Below are 13,708 nucleotides of genomic sequence, written 5' to 3'. Positions count from 1 at the left end.
AAATGCTGAGTTTTGAGCTTATAAAAGAAAACCATAAAAATTGCCATGATTAATCTTTTCACTGCTGTTGCCACAGACTGATCAACTTGGACTCTGTCTACCACGTACAGAAACCTAATTTACAAGCCATGAAATTCATCTTCATTTGACCTGCCTGATTTTGTTTGGCAACCTTTATGTCTAACTTGTTCACCCCCAAAAGTACAGCTGCAGAAAAAACACTGGTGCTGGGTGGCAAGGACTGTGTCACCCTCTCCTGCACTGCTCTCTCTCCCATGGATGTGCTTCCATCCATGCAGGGATGCAGCAGAGGTAGTAAAAAAGCATAAAAAGCATGTCAAAGCATGGTATTTTCCTAGGCATAGTGATTGTACATGATAGTGGATGTTTTTAGAATTTGATGCTTAGGAAAGATGAGACTGATGTATGTACTGGCAGTTTTCAGTGACTGCAGTTTTTGATATGGGAAGTATTCTGCAAATGTTTTCAGAACCTAACTTTTGTATGCATGGGTAAGATTATGTATTTGCACACACATCTAAGAGAGAAGAACAAATAAGCAAATACAAATGCCCATTTTTCTAAGTGATAGTTGGACTATTTCCAAAATCAACACTTTTCCACCTGACTCCTTTTCCTATGGGGATCCTCAAATGGCATGGAGTGTCCAGAATGATGTCCACAATTTGCTGGCTCTAATTAGTTTCAAAGAAGAATAATGTCTCACTGGTGGTGGGCGGGCTAAAAAAGGTGACTATCACACACTGATCATCTTTTAGATTTATTTAGTTCAGCAATAGTAAGGAAGAATGGGCCTAGGAAAATTGTCTGGCTGCACTCAACACCAGCAAAAGACACCTTTATCAGTGTGATAATGCAGTGCAGGTCACTCTAGTCTCTTCCAGACTTGCTTAATTTACCCTACAGATTTATTCTTTCACCAAGAATACAACATGGGTCACAAGTAAAAACAGGTATGCGCTTAAACATTGTGTTTACGTCACATATTCATAGCTCTTGCACATTCAGTCTTGACAAGTTTGATTTGCAGTTATGTATATTGAGCTGAAAAAATATTCCCAGTGATCAACAATTAAAGAAAAGTGGGTTTGAAAGAAATAATGAAAATAGGGCTTATTTCTTCATAGGATAATCATTTGACAAAAGAAGGTTCAGGTTCAATCAGCCTGCATTAGTCTTATATGGCATAACATCAACCTTGGATTTGATTTTGCAGGACATCCTGCTGAGAATTTTCAGTTTCCCATTAAGATCTTCAATGGGAAAATGGTTAACCTATTAAAACTACAAGGCAGTATCAGCTGAAGAAAAGTTTGTCCTCTATCCCACTGTGAATGTTGCTGTGCAATAATAGCAACATCTATTTCCAATGTCTGGATAGCTTGTCCCCCTGCATGTAGGAGACCATTATCCTGTGACTGTGTTCTCTTCTGCTGATATAATCTCTTAAATAAAGCTCTACTGTTTACTTTCCTTAATTGAAGTACAATGGAAAAGACATGGCCTTTAAGAAGCTTCACTTTAGTCACTGCCTTGGAGCGTTGAAGGTGTTTCAAGTTGTCTTTCAGTGTACTTCAAAACATCCTTGATAAAAGAATGCATGTGGAGGTGAAGTGGGAATTTTGCTGGCAATTATATTTTATGCAGAGTTGTAAAAAGTTTACTCAGCTGCCATTCCTCTGCCAACTTCCCACCGCAGTTTTTATCCACTCACTGCTCTGATAAGTGATCAAATCCTAGAACATTTTTTTCTTGTATATCTGGTTTTGCCCCTTTTTGGAGCTGAACATTCCTTTGAACAGATAAACCAAATCTGTGTTGTTTTGGGGGGTTTCAATCCTTTCTGGATTAAAATAATCAGAAACTCTTTTTAACATAATTTTAATTTACTAGTCCTAAAGGGTGCCCCCAAATGAAGATGAGCCTTGCAGAGACAGAAGTGTGCACAAGGAGACTTGATAATGGCAGATGTTTTCCTTTTACTCTGGACCTGGACAATATGAACTTATTTAACACTCCTCTGCACCCAGGGAAGAGAAAATAAAAGAAAACAATTGCAATACAGACTAAAATGGAAACTCATAACAACAACTAGCACATGGCCACAAAATTATCAATTAAATGTGTATTCAAACTGCACAAGAAGAATGGGAAATAAGAAATCACTCACTGGTAAGAAAATGCTGGGAAGTAGGGCCAAAATCCCTGTGAGCTTCATGCAGTTGCTTGATGCGCTCATCAACAGCCACCTGTTAAGAGAGGAGGAAAAAAAATGACTTTTATAGACAAGAAACAAAGAGCAATTACAGTCAGATCATTTTTTTATCAGTGAACATTCAGTTTAAAATTAAGCAGTTTCCTGCGACAAATGTTATCCTTCAGAGTCTTCAGATGAGATTAAATGTGTCACTGGAAAAAAAGAAGGTTAAAAAAAAGGATTTTTTTCTTTTGTCCCCATCTTAACTGATGCTGGAAGAAGCTGAAAATGAAAAGGCTGATAAATAAAGGTAAAGCAAATTGGCCTGACATTATGTACCTGAAAATAGTATGACTGTTGCTTGTCAATATTGAAGTCAGAATATTCATCTCTTAATAATATTTCTAAACTACTTCTAAAGTACTTTTGAAAGTACAGTATTATAAATCAGCACATGAAAAGCAATCTCATTTAATGTGGACAGGATAACCATACTTCCACCAAGTGCTGAAATGAGGTAAACCAAAAGAGAGCAGCTGGTACAAACATTTTGCTGTTCTTTTAATCACTCAAATCTTAGCACCTCAACCCTTTCCTCAGAACAGATCCTTGAAGAGCATGTTCCTAAAGAATTGTTGGGTTGGTGAACTGCATGAAAACGGAGACAATAGTTTAGGACTTAGTTTAGGTCTAGTTTTCTCAGTGGTTAGCTACATAAAAAAACCTGTTAGTTACATTAAAAGTCTTTCTCTCACTCCTTGAGCTCTTCTTATGTTAAACTATGACACATGTGATAGATAATAAGAACTTTAACTCTTAAACAACTCATCTTTGAAGCAATACACCATAAGTTAACCCATCAACAAACTATAGGAAAATTTATAAAAGATAAAAGACACTTCATGATAACAGAGTTCCCCAGGCAGCTGTTATTCATGACAAAATTAAGACCCACAATAAACCTGTTTTTTTCCTCTTATGGAGAAATCTCCATAACCTTAACAAGAGGGACTTTTCTCCCAAAGTCAACTAAACAAAAACTATTTTAGAGGCAATAAACTAACTACAAATTTTAGGGTTTTTTTCTTTACATTATCAAAAAAAAAAAAATAGGGAGAGAAAAAGTATTCTGAAAGATTTTGATTCTTACTACCTTTTTCCTTTTAATTACTTTTAATAAAATTTTCTTTATATCCTTTTCAAATTTTGAACCTACTTGACCTTTCTCTTGATCCTATCTCACCACAGGAAACAAACACATTAGTTAGGAAATCTCAAAATTAGTAAAAACCTCAAATTAACAAACCAAAACCACTACAGACTGGTTTTATTTTTACCCTTGAAAATCTCAGTGAAGTGGAGCATTGAGCAAGTGGTCAAAAGGGGGTGGTTACAATAAGATTCCCTGGTGTATGAGTGTCATCTACCAGTCTCTTTATAGCCTGTATGGTAGAAGGATGTAATTAAGTTAGACCTAGGAATGGAATTAGAAAAAACAAGGAAAAAAACCCTTGAAAGTAATGATAGAATAATTTTGAAATATAATAAATAAAGCAACTGAGAGGAATCAAGTTCACTTAAATATTGCCTGTAAAAAGAAAGTGCTCCATCAACACTGGCAAAGCAGAAGGTAAGTGTATTTTAATTGGCCTAATTGTGATATACAAAACAAGGAAACAAATAGGTTGCACAGGTAAAATGCAATCTACATTTTAAAACTTTCAGGGAATATCTTGGTAGGAGGGAACTCTTGTATAGTAACTGGGCATGATACAGTTGGAAAGGAAAAATTTAAAATGGTAGAATTAATGAGCTATTTGATATGACTGTGTGTGTTTGCCAGATAACCCCTAGAACCCAAAATCTTCTTTAACTAAGCAATAGCAATTTACTGCCAAGACATGATTTATTTGCTTACAATTTTAAAACTAACACTATAAGCAAAAATGCCCATTTGCTTTCTTTCCTCAAACTATTTTTCAGGTGCTTTTCCTGCAGCTCCCTTCATTTCTGTGTCCTCTTTTCTGGCTTCCCACTGAATTGCAAGAACAGATGTTTCTGTTAAGCAATGCTTCATACCAGGGACTGACTTTGAGCTTGAGTTCACACTCAATTCACTGCACAGATAGAAGCTGGGGAAGTCTGTAAGTGCACAAAAACCATAAAAGGGCTGCTTCTGGTCATCAGTATAATTAGCTTAAGTGCAGAATAATTAACTGAAGTGCTATTATTTTTAACTAAGAAATGACCTTTCAATGAAGACTAGAAAGATAATCTTAAACATACCTAAACACATGCAAATAAAGCCACTGGAAAAATGTATTGAAAATGCATATGCTCTTTAAAATTGTCTTAAAATTACCTCATAACATACTTATTTTGTCATTAGGAAATATTGGTTAATAAAGAACTATATGGCTCTTCCTTTATATTAGTACATGTTTTTATTAAGTCAGTCAGGATGGAAAATTTTGCTGGCCTGAAGAATCCCTAAAGAGAATGAGAACTTTACAAACACACAGTGGGGAACAGTGTTGCATATAGGGAAATTTCAACAGCCAAATAGTGGTCAGCAAAGAGCATGGGAACCCTTGAGTACACATGACCACTGCCAGCATACAGCCTATTCAATTTCTGTAAGTGTGCTAAAACTGAGACTTCCAATCCCCTCAAAACATCCAGGTAACCTTTAAACTGAACAAAATTATTAACCTGAAGATTTTTAGCCACATATGTACATCAGCAAAATAAAACACCTTACACACTTCAGGGTTAACTTTCCAGCTGAACAGCTTTGGATGTGAGCCAGGAAATAATTCTTTCTAGAGGTAGATTTTGTCAATACAGAGAAAAAGAAAACACTGAGAAATGTTGAGAATTCTCCAGGAAATATCACCTGAGAGTACAAAACATCACTACATTTGGCTCCCAGGAAATACCACTTGCTAATGTATTGGCATACTACCTTTAGGTAAAAGACAGTAAAAGATGAACTCACTTTTGGTGGTAGAGCAAGGAAGATTATTGCAGTCACTTTCTATTAATTTTTTCAAAACTAACACATAAATGGCTAAATAACAGAATTTGAACCCACAATAACTCAGATAATGGTGTACAAAAAATACCCACTGAAACAATCCTTGCTTAAACTTACAGAAGGATGTGTCTCTGATCCAATAAAATCAGATTTGGATTTGACTTAGTGACTTATACATCAATATCTGAAGGAGATTCTATCCATATAAGTCTTCATAAATGTTTCATGATTCTTAAAAGAAATTCTCCCTGGCATGTAAAAGTGTTTCTTATTTTTCATAAACAAGCCATAGGTAATTCCCAAATTTTAGATTTTTTTCTTGTTCTTGTTTTTCCTTCAAATCAAGTGAAATCGGCTCCTCCAAAATGAGAACAAACAGTATCTCTTGTATTTTTGTATGCTATGCTCTGAACCAAGAGCAGTTAGAACAAAATGTGAACAACTGGAGCCTTGTGGTGTGGGAAGAAAACTGCAAAATTTTCAAGCCCATTCAAGCATTCATTTTCGTTGCTTTAAAGGGAAGAAAAAAAAAAGTGGTGTTAATGAAGTTCTGATTTCATTAGTGTTGGCTAAGCCATGAAAAAATAAAACCACTTTAAAGGTACTATTATCAGAATGTAACATGCAAGATCACAGAATGGGTAAATCTGGAAGGGACCACAGTGGTCATCTGGTCCAATCTCCATGGGATGCGACTGTGGATTTCATTTGGGTTTCTTTTGGGTAAAACTCCACAGTATTCCTCCACAAGAACTGTTACAAATAAATAGATGGATTTCTAAAAAGTCAGCTATTGCTTTATCATGATATGAGAATTTGATTTAAACAGAGCTAATATAAAAATATTTTTATAACTAATTTTTACATAAAAACAAACATCAGAACTTTCTGTAATTGGGATACTTGAACCATTGCTTTTCTTCACTGGGGATGCATGCTTGAAAAGACATGCGTTTCCATTATTTATTTAATCCAATGTTTTATATAACACTGATCTTCTTTCAATCGTAACAAATGAAAGAACCACAGCAGTGCAGTAAATATACTCGAGATTGAAGATGGTAATATTAAAGACCCCGTACTGATTTTAAGTGATATTGACATGGTACAGAAATAGCTTCTGCTAAAAAAAACTGGCTAGAACAAAAAAATTAGTCTTTCTCCTTTAAAGACTTTGAAAACATTTGATGAAACGAGTTCTGTTTCCCATCCCTTGGATTCAGCCCTGTGAACTGAATCTATAATCAAGTTCAGAAAAACAAATTAAGACAATAACAAAAGCAAAGCTGTTCCATGCAGTTGTTAGCAATAGTTTCAAGTGCTTTACCTAATGTGGGGTTCAACCTTGATGACAACATTTTTATAACAGCTCCACTGCAGTCAGAATAAGAATTTGATGCTTTTAATTTGGGTCTACTACTACATTCTGGCAGGGGGGTAGTGGGTGGGATTTGTCCTGTTTTTTCTTTTTTTGAGGTTGAACTGAGAATATATTTATGATATATAAAGTGTTCTTTTGTGTTTATGTCTACACTGCAAAGCAGACCTAGATCAAGAAGGAAATATGAGCTGTTTAACTCTCACTATTTTCCATGTCCTCAAAAAGTACCCAACAGCAGCTGTCCAGAAGTGCTGGAGGTGCTGAACTACTCCAGATGAGGTGGAGGAAGGAGGCACACCCCTGATTTTATTGAAGTGCCTGCAAACAGGGAGTGGCCTCAGCAAAGAGCTATAGGAATGGTCTCTCTTATCAATCCATCAACCTTGTCCTCTTGGATCTACCCACACTACAGAGACATAAGATCCCTGGTCTAGCTGTGGTACAACCCTGCCACAGCCTTGCCCATAGCTTTGATTTTTAACTGAACAAGTTCAGCGGAGGAAATTTACCCCGGGGTGCTTATCTGAGCTCTGACTGTGGCTGAATTACCCTGCAATGAGCCAAGGGCACTGCTTGGCTTCCTCTCTATGCTCAGCACTCTCAGGGAATTCACATTCAGTGAACTCAGCAAGGAATTTATTAAAAATTACATGAAGGTGTGCAAGTGGCAATTTTTACTTATTAACATGAAGCAGCAGAAATGAGATCACTAGTTTAAAAAACTGCTAAATCTAAAGAGTTAAGGCAACTGTTGAATGGCTGCAATTCTGAGGAAAAATAGCAAGAAAAGAGAGAAAGAATAGAAGATTCTCATCCAAACAGCTATATTTAGTGCAGCAGCAAAAGGACACACAATCTCCTTTTTCATTTTTTTGGTCAAAATTTGCTTCACCAAAAGCTGTTCTCACAAAAAGAGAAGGGCAATTTTCTATATCAATCAGCATGCATCCACACAATGCTTATTAAAATAACACTCCTTTAATTTCCCCACCACATTCACAGCATTTCCACAGCCTCCTGACCTTGACTCCAACCAAGCACAGCCAATTTGCCTGCACATCAAAGCAAACCGGCTCCTACAAGACCCTCTTTAATGTTGTCCAGCAATTCTCCTCCCAAGAGCTGAAAAGCTTCTTTCTTTGCTCTCACTGAGTCAGAGCTGTCAAAGCAGTTCGAGGCTGCTCTCCACTAATCAATAAACAGGAAGATCTGATCTGCTGCACTTCTAATAGCTACCGAATCCAGTCACTCACTGCTCCCCGTCCATTAGGAGATAAGGATGGATTTAAATAAGCACACTTTGTGCTGTTAATGAGGAACAGCAGGGGGGAAAGGCGATTGATAGCCATTGTTCCCAGCTGCTGAAGTTCAGGTTTAAGTCTTGACATTTACTGAGTTGAAAAATCGGCTAAGGACAATTAGTTTTCTGGTGAAAAGTTCAGTGTTCTGAAATATTTTGAGAGCGTAAAAATGGGCTTATTTTCCACATTAAAGAAAAAATAGATAAGTACAATGCTATTTGCATGCATTTACAGCTGTTACAAAGACTAAATTCAAATTTCTGGGTCATGGGGGGACTGTATATTTCAGCAGATTGAAATCTGAGTGACTTCATGCAATTCCTCTTTCAGTAAAAGAAATCCCAAACATAGGAAATAGTAGAACACATGTATTGTACTTTGATTATTTTATATTTTCAAATGAAATGAGAATGAAATCTACTATAAATTCAGGAAACATCTTAAAGCTTGGGGCACAGAGCCTTAGAAAACAGTAAATAAAAGAATGATCTCCTTGAATTAATATGTCTACTGTGAATAAGCAGCTATCACTTCTTAGGCTTTTGTTTCATAATCTTAAATCTGTGCACTTTGGCATTTGTGCATCTCCATGCCTGAGGAAAGAAAGTTAGGTCTTAAAGTTTAAATAACAAAAACATCCAAATTTGGAAAGAATAAAACAGTTGTAAACCATATGAAATCTTAAGAACAAATATCTTTAGGAAACAATTCTCTTAGGAAATGTTACTTGTTCTGTTTTGGATAAAAGATATTCTCTCTCATTTGATATCCCCAATGCTCCCACAAGCTGATGAAGGTTCTGCAAGGTTCTTTCACATCACTCTCTGTTCCTCATTTCTATCCATGAACACTTGTAGGATATTAAATATTTCATAAAACCAGCATGAGCTGAGAATGGGCTCAACTTTTCAAAGGTACTAGAAACTGCTGTGCTGCCTTCCATTCTGTGGCATTTCTCAATAAAGTTTTCAAATTTTTCACTGTCCAACCACATGAATTCTTTCTTAATATTGCTTTTTGTATGCAATTTAATCAATATCAACTATTTTTTTCTGCCAGATTCCTTGCTATGCAGTATACCAATAAACTAATTTCACAAACATTGATATTTAGCAACTATTTTTCTCAGAAAGCAGCAGTACACTAATTAAAAAGTTTTAAATTTATAATTCACATTAGCTTCAAATTCAAACAAATAAATTCCCATTGAGACCCCCTAGCAGATTTCAGTCCAGATGGTCTGTGGCTTTTCTAACCACATCTCTGTACTCTTGGACAGTGCTTCTATATTCCTCCCAGGTTACCTGTCCAAGCTTCCTCTTTCTGTGCAGTGCCTTTTTTTGTGTTTGAGTTTTGCAAGGAGCTCCTTGTTCATGCACACAGGACTCTGGGCACCCTTTCTGGCCTCCCTGCTGTTCAGGACAGACCAGTTTTGAGCTTTTTAGAAAGTGATCCTTTCTCATCAATGAACTTCCTTGGACCTCTCTTACTTGCAGGGGTTTATCCTGCAAGCAGATCCCTGAAGAGGAGCGGTCTGCTCTCCTGGAGTCCAGCCTGTGTTCTCATGGTCACTGCAGCCAGGAGTGCCTTTGCCTTTCGCTGCCCTGTCACAGACATCTATTATGGAAAATCCTTTCCTTAGGATTTTTCCTCCTGAGAAGCCAAGAGGCCTCAGGAACAAAATGCAAGCAATGGTTATCTGCTGCTGTGGAATGCAACAGGTGCATCTCTGATTGGTGTCATAGAGTTGTTTCTAATTAATGGCAATCACAGTCCAGCTGGCTTGGACCCTCTGTCTGAGACACAAGCCATTACGATTCATACTTACTTTTTCTGTTCTTAGCTAGCCTTCTGATTAAATCCTTTCTTCTATTCTTTTAGTATAGCTTTAATATAGTATATATCATAAAATAATAAATCAAGCCTTCTGAAACATGGACTCAGATCTTCATCTCTTCCCTCATCCTCAGACCCCTATGAACACTGTCACACCTCCCCAGTGAGCCTCTCCTTGTTTGTGGGTATGAGCTCCAGCAGAGCCTCTGTCTGCACTGGCTCCTCCATCAGGTATATCAGGAAGTTTCCCAGGAGCTCACTGCAATGCTTAGAACCTGCTGTGTTGTCTCTCCAGCAAATAATGAGGCTACTCCCCTATGGATGCTTTTTCTACCTGTAAAAGGCCTCAACCCCTTGTTCTGCAGGTTTAGGTGGCCTGCAGCAGACACCCACTGCAGAGTCACCTACACTAGTCTGCTCCTTAATGTTGCCATTATAGTGCATAATGTTGAGTTCTATTGTCATTACATTGCAAGGGTTCCTCATTGCTAGAGTTTTGTACCTCCTTGATGTTTCTTGTAGGCAGCTCCTCCAGGCACTGACTCTTCCTTGTCCTCACAGCAGCCAACTGACTCCAGTTTCTACCAATCCAACTCTTCTATAACACTCTTCTTATTGGCTACAGGATTGTTAACATCAGGCCTGCTCCTAATCTTTAATAATTAACCCAGCTGCAACTCTTTAGGGGTAAGATTACTTTCTATGCTACCTTTATTTACTTATATTCTATGCCCCTACACCTTAATCCTCAGCCACAACTTCTCAAGAGCCCTTTCTCCAGCATATCATTTCTACTTTAAAGTTCTTCTGTATCTTTTCTATGTCCCCATAAAACAAACTCCTTGGAGCTCTGGCTGTGCAGACCTATAGATCCAGGGATTTCTCTTCTGCCTCCAGCAGAAAGCTAAAACTATATATACTCTTAGTTCTGTATTGTAAGCTGGGGAAAAGAGGAACTAAAATGTATAAGCTACCCTGAACCTCTGGTAGGTTATTGATCTTAAAATGAATCTAACTTTGATGCAGTTTGACATTTTCAAAGTCAGTGGGAGCTGGGTGCTTGCAACTACGGAGAGTTCTGTGGTAAGTAAAACTGTCTAGTGAGAAGCTCAGCATGGCACACATTCTTCCTGAGATCAAATCTGACTTCTGAGACCAAGGCACCTGAATACCTTCATACTATACGCTTTGAAATGTTTCCACATATTTTTTTATCTTTTTTAAGCAATATTCTGTCTATCCTTCAGGATTACTCAACATCCATTGTTGGTGTTTTGTGGTTATCTCTGGGCCCCACTAACAAGACACACATGGATCAGCTGCAGGAATGAACCTGAAAGAATCTACAAGAATGATGGTGGCCTACAGCAAAGGCTTGAGTGAACAATTGCAATTAAAACTGAGGAACAGAAGTCTTATGGAATCAGAAAAGTGGGACAGATCTGAAACGAGTCCTCTTTTTTTTTGCATTATGAATATCAAAATTTCTGCTGTGTCAGTGATATAAAATCTTGTTAATTTGTGCTAAAACACAGGGCATGGTTCTGGATTATAAATTATGATAAGCATTATTCACAAGAAAAAAATTCTGTGTTTTCCTAGTTACATATGTTAAATAACATAAGGATTTAGGAAGAGGCTAAATCATTAATTATGATTCTGTTGTTGCTGACATATGACTCCTTTTAGGCTCTAACCATCTACTGCTCCTACCCTAAAGAGGTTGTTTGATACATGTGGTTTTTCAGGCATTTTCACTTCATTTTGGGGCATGCACAGAAAACAACATTATGCATAACACGGTTATGTCTCCATAACAATCAGTTATAAAGACATAAGGGTTTTCCTGTGGCCTTTTTTTAAGCCATAAAAGAGGGTTTTCCTGTGGCCTTTTTTATTTATTTTGCTTCTCTGCCAAAAACCTGTTATTTCTCATCACTATAGATTTTGAATAGAACTGACTCCTTTCTATTCTCCTTAAATGTATTTCCAAAACATTTAAAATCAATTTTTTGTAATTCATTTGAAAATTATTAATGTTTCATAATCCATCCCTAAGTTAAAACCACTCTCTTGACTAGATTTTATGGTTCTTTGGATTTTCTTTTACCCTGTTTCTCTTTTTTTCCTCTCATTAAACTAATAAAAAATAATAAATTCATGCTGCACTGAAAATACCATTTGTTTCTGAAAGGTCAGGTAACATACACTGTTTTTCTCCCAAGGGAAATGGTTCTCTGGTGACTTAGAGAGCTGTAAGTAGAATGTCACGCAAGGAATGTTTTATATCTGCCCCAGAACAAATGCCTGTGCAATAATCCTGTATTGGTTCAACATCACCAGTGAAGATTATTCTTTTACAGTTCTAGTTGCATTCCCTCACTTTCATTGATCTTTCTTTATATTAGTTTTATTGCTCCTTTCCCCCAGATTTGTGAATTTCTTGTGCTATTACTAGCATTAGTTTTGGGAATAGTTGCTCACAAGTGCATATAAGAATTCTCATAGCGCGGACCTGTATTTAATGCAGGTTACTTCTAAAAGAAACAGAGGCTTCAGCCACCATTGTCTTTATTCAGCACTACTTTTAGCTGATTACCATTTCAAAGATTTTTCTTTCACCACCTTCAGCTCCCTTCACTCATTTGCCCTCTGATTCCTCTGGGAACCATCATCCCATCAGTATTCAAGAGACTTTGATGTTCAGTCCTATTTTTTCCACCATTTCCCCATTCTTGTTTTCTTAATTTGTTGTTGAGCATCTTCATTCACTTTTGTCATTTCAATTCACACTCCAAAACCCATGTTGCTACCCTAAATGCAGTGAAAATTCAGTTTTCATAAATATGTGGTAAACCTCTCAATTTTAATCAGTAATGTTTATAAATAAGAGCTGAAGAATTGCTTAGATTGTGCTGTTACATATAATGCCATGGAAGAACAGATACAGGGAAGTCTGTGTGAATTTCTTTCATTCTAACTCAGGAGTTAGGTGAGAGAGCCAAAAGCCTTTTCCTCAATCAGAAATGAAGAGGAATATGCATCTCCTGGGACAATCCTGCTTATACTAAGACATACACCTCAGAATAACCCTGTAACTATATGTATATATTTGAATTTTATAGAGCTTAGTTTTCCTAAGTGAGTTTGCATGCTGAGGAGGAGGACTCTGCTGAAGCATGGGGATACAGAAAATTCAGGAGATGGTGGAAGGTGAGACAAAAATGTTCTTTACAGGGGTACACTTTAGGGTACAAAATAATGTACAAAAAGGAGTCTACATGCAGCAGCCATTGTATTAATCCTCTATCTCTTCTCTTCCATATTTTCTGCTCTCTCCTTCTGTTCCTCTTTGAGACTTACACCAATAGTGATAAATCTGTTCACTCTAAATAATCCTTAGTCCTAAAAATACCCCAAATACATCACATCTTTGGTTTCCTTTTTAGCTGCGCAGGGTGAAACAAGTAGGACAATGTCAGTTGGGACACTTTTATTACAAAGGGATCTTTCCACATTATTTGTTTGTTCCATCCAAAGTCTTACATCTGGAAATCTCAAGAGTATAATACTCTGTTTCAAGATGACTGAAACTACTTTATCAATCAAGTGCTGACACAGCATGAAAAGAAAAACTTCATTTCATGAGATTACTGGCTGGATGGATTAAGCAAACTTTTATTTATTGTTCTTGTCCCATGAACCTTTTGAAGATACCCTTTCAGTCTCAATGACTTCTGCAGAATGTTCCATACCCCAGCAGCTGCTCAAGCCTGGGAGAACCACACAATCAGTGCTTGATGCTCCCTGTTATCTGGCACTCCTTTGAATGCTGCTATAGCTCCTGACTTTGCACAAAAGCCTCTCTTCCTCCCTGGGGAAGACATGCATATGGCATGCTGAAAGATAATAAAACTACTTTAGGCAAATAACTG

General features: G+C 37.1%; 1 protein-coding gene across 17 annotated transcripts in view; it reads right to left on the bottom strand.

Annotated features, from left to right (window-relative positions):
• Positions 1-13,708, bottom strand: part of DMD (dystrophin) — a 1,146,493-nt gene that overhangs the window by 125,118 nt on the left and 1,007,667 nt on the right. For all 17 annotated transcript variants that reach the window (XM_074534563.1, XM_074534577.1, XM_074534568.1 and 14 more), the window contains one exon: positions 2,192-2,270. In XM_074534563.1, the coding sequence (XP_074390664.1) occupies positions 2,192-2,270 (79 nt within the window). The remainder of the gene's footprint in view (positions 1-2,191; positions 2,271-13,708) is intronic.

Source organism: Zonotrichia albicollis, chromosome 2 (assembly GCF_047830755.1).
Source record: "Zonotrichia albicollis isolate bZonAlb1 chromosome 2, bZonAlb1.hap1, whole genome shotgun sequence".
Lineage (NCBI taxonomy): Eukaryota > Metazoa > Chordata > Aves > Passeriformes > Passerellidae > Zonotrichia > Zonotrichia albicollis.
This window is presented reverse-complemented; position numbering and strand designations above follow the sequence as displayed.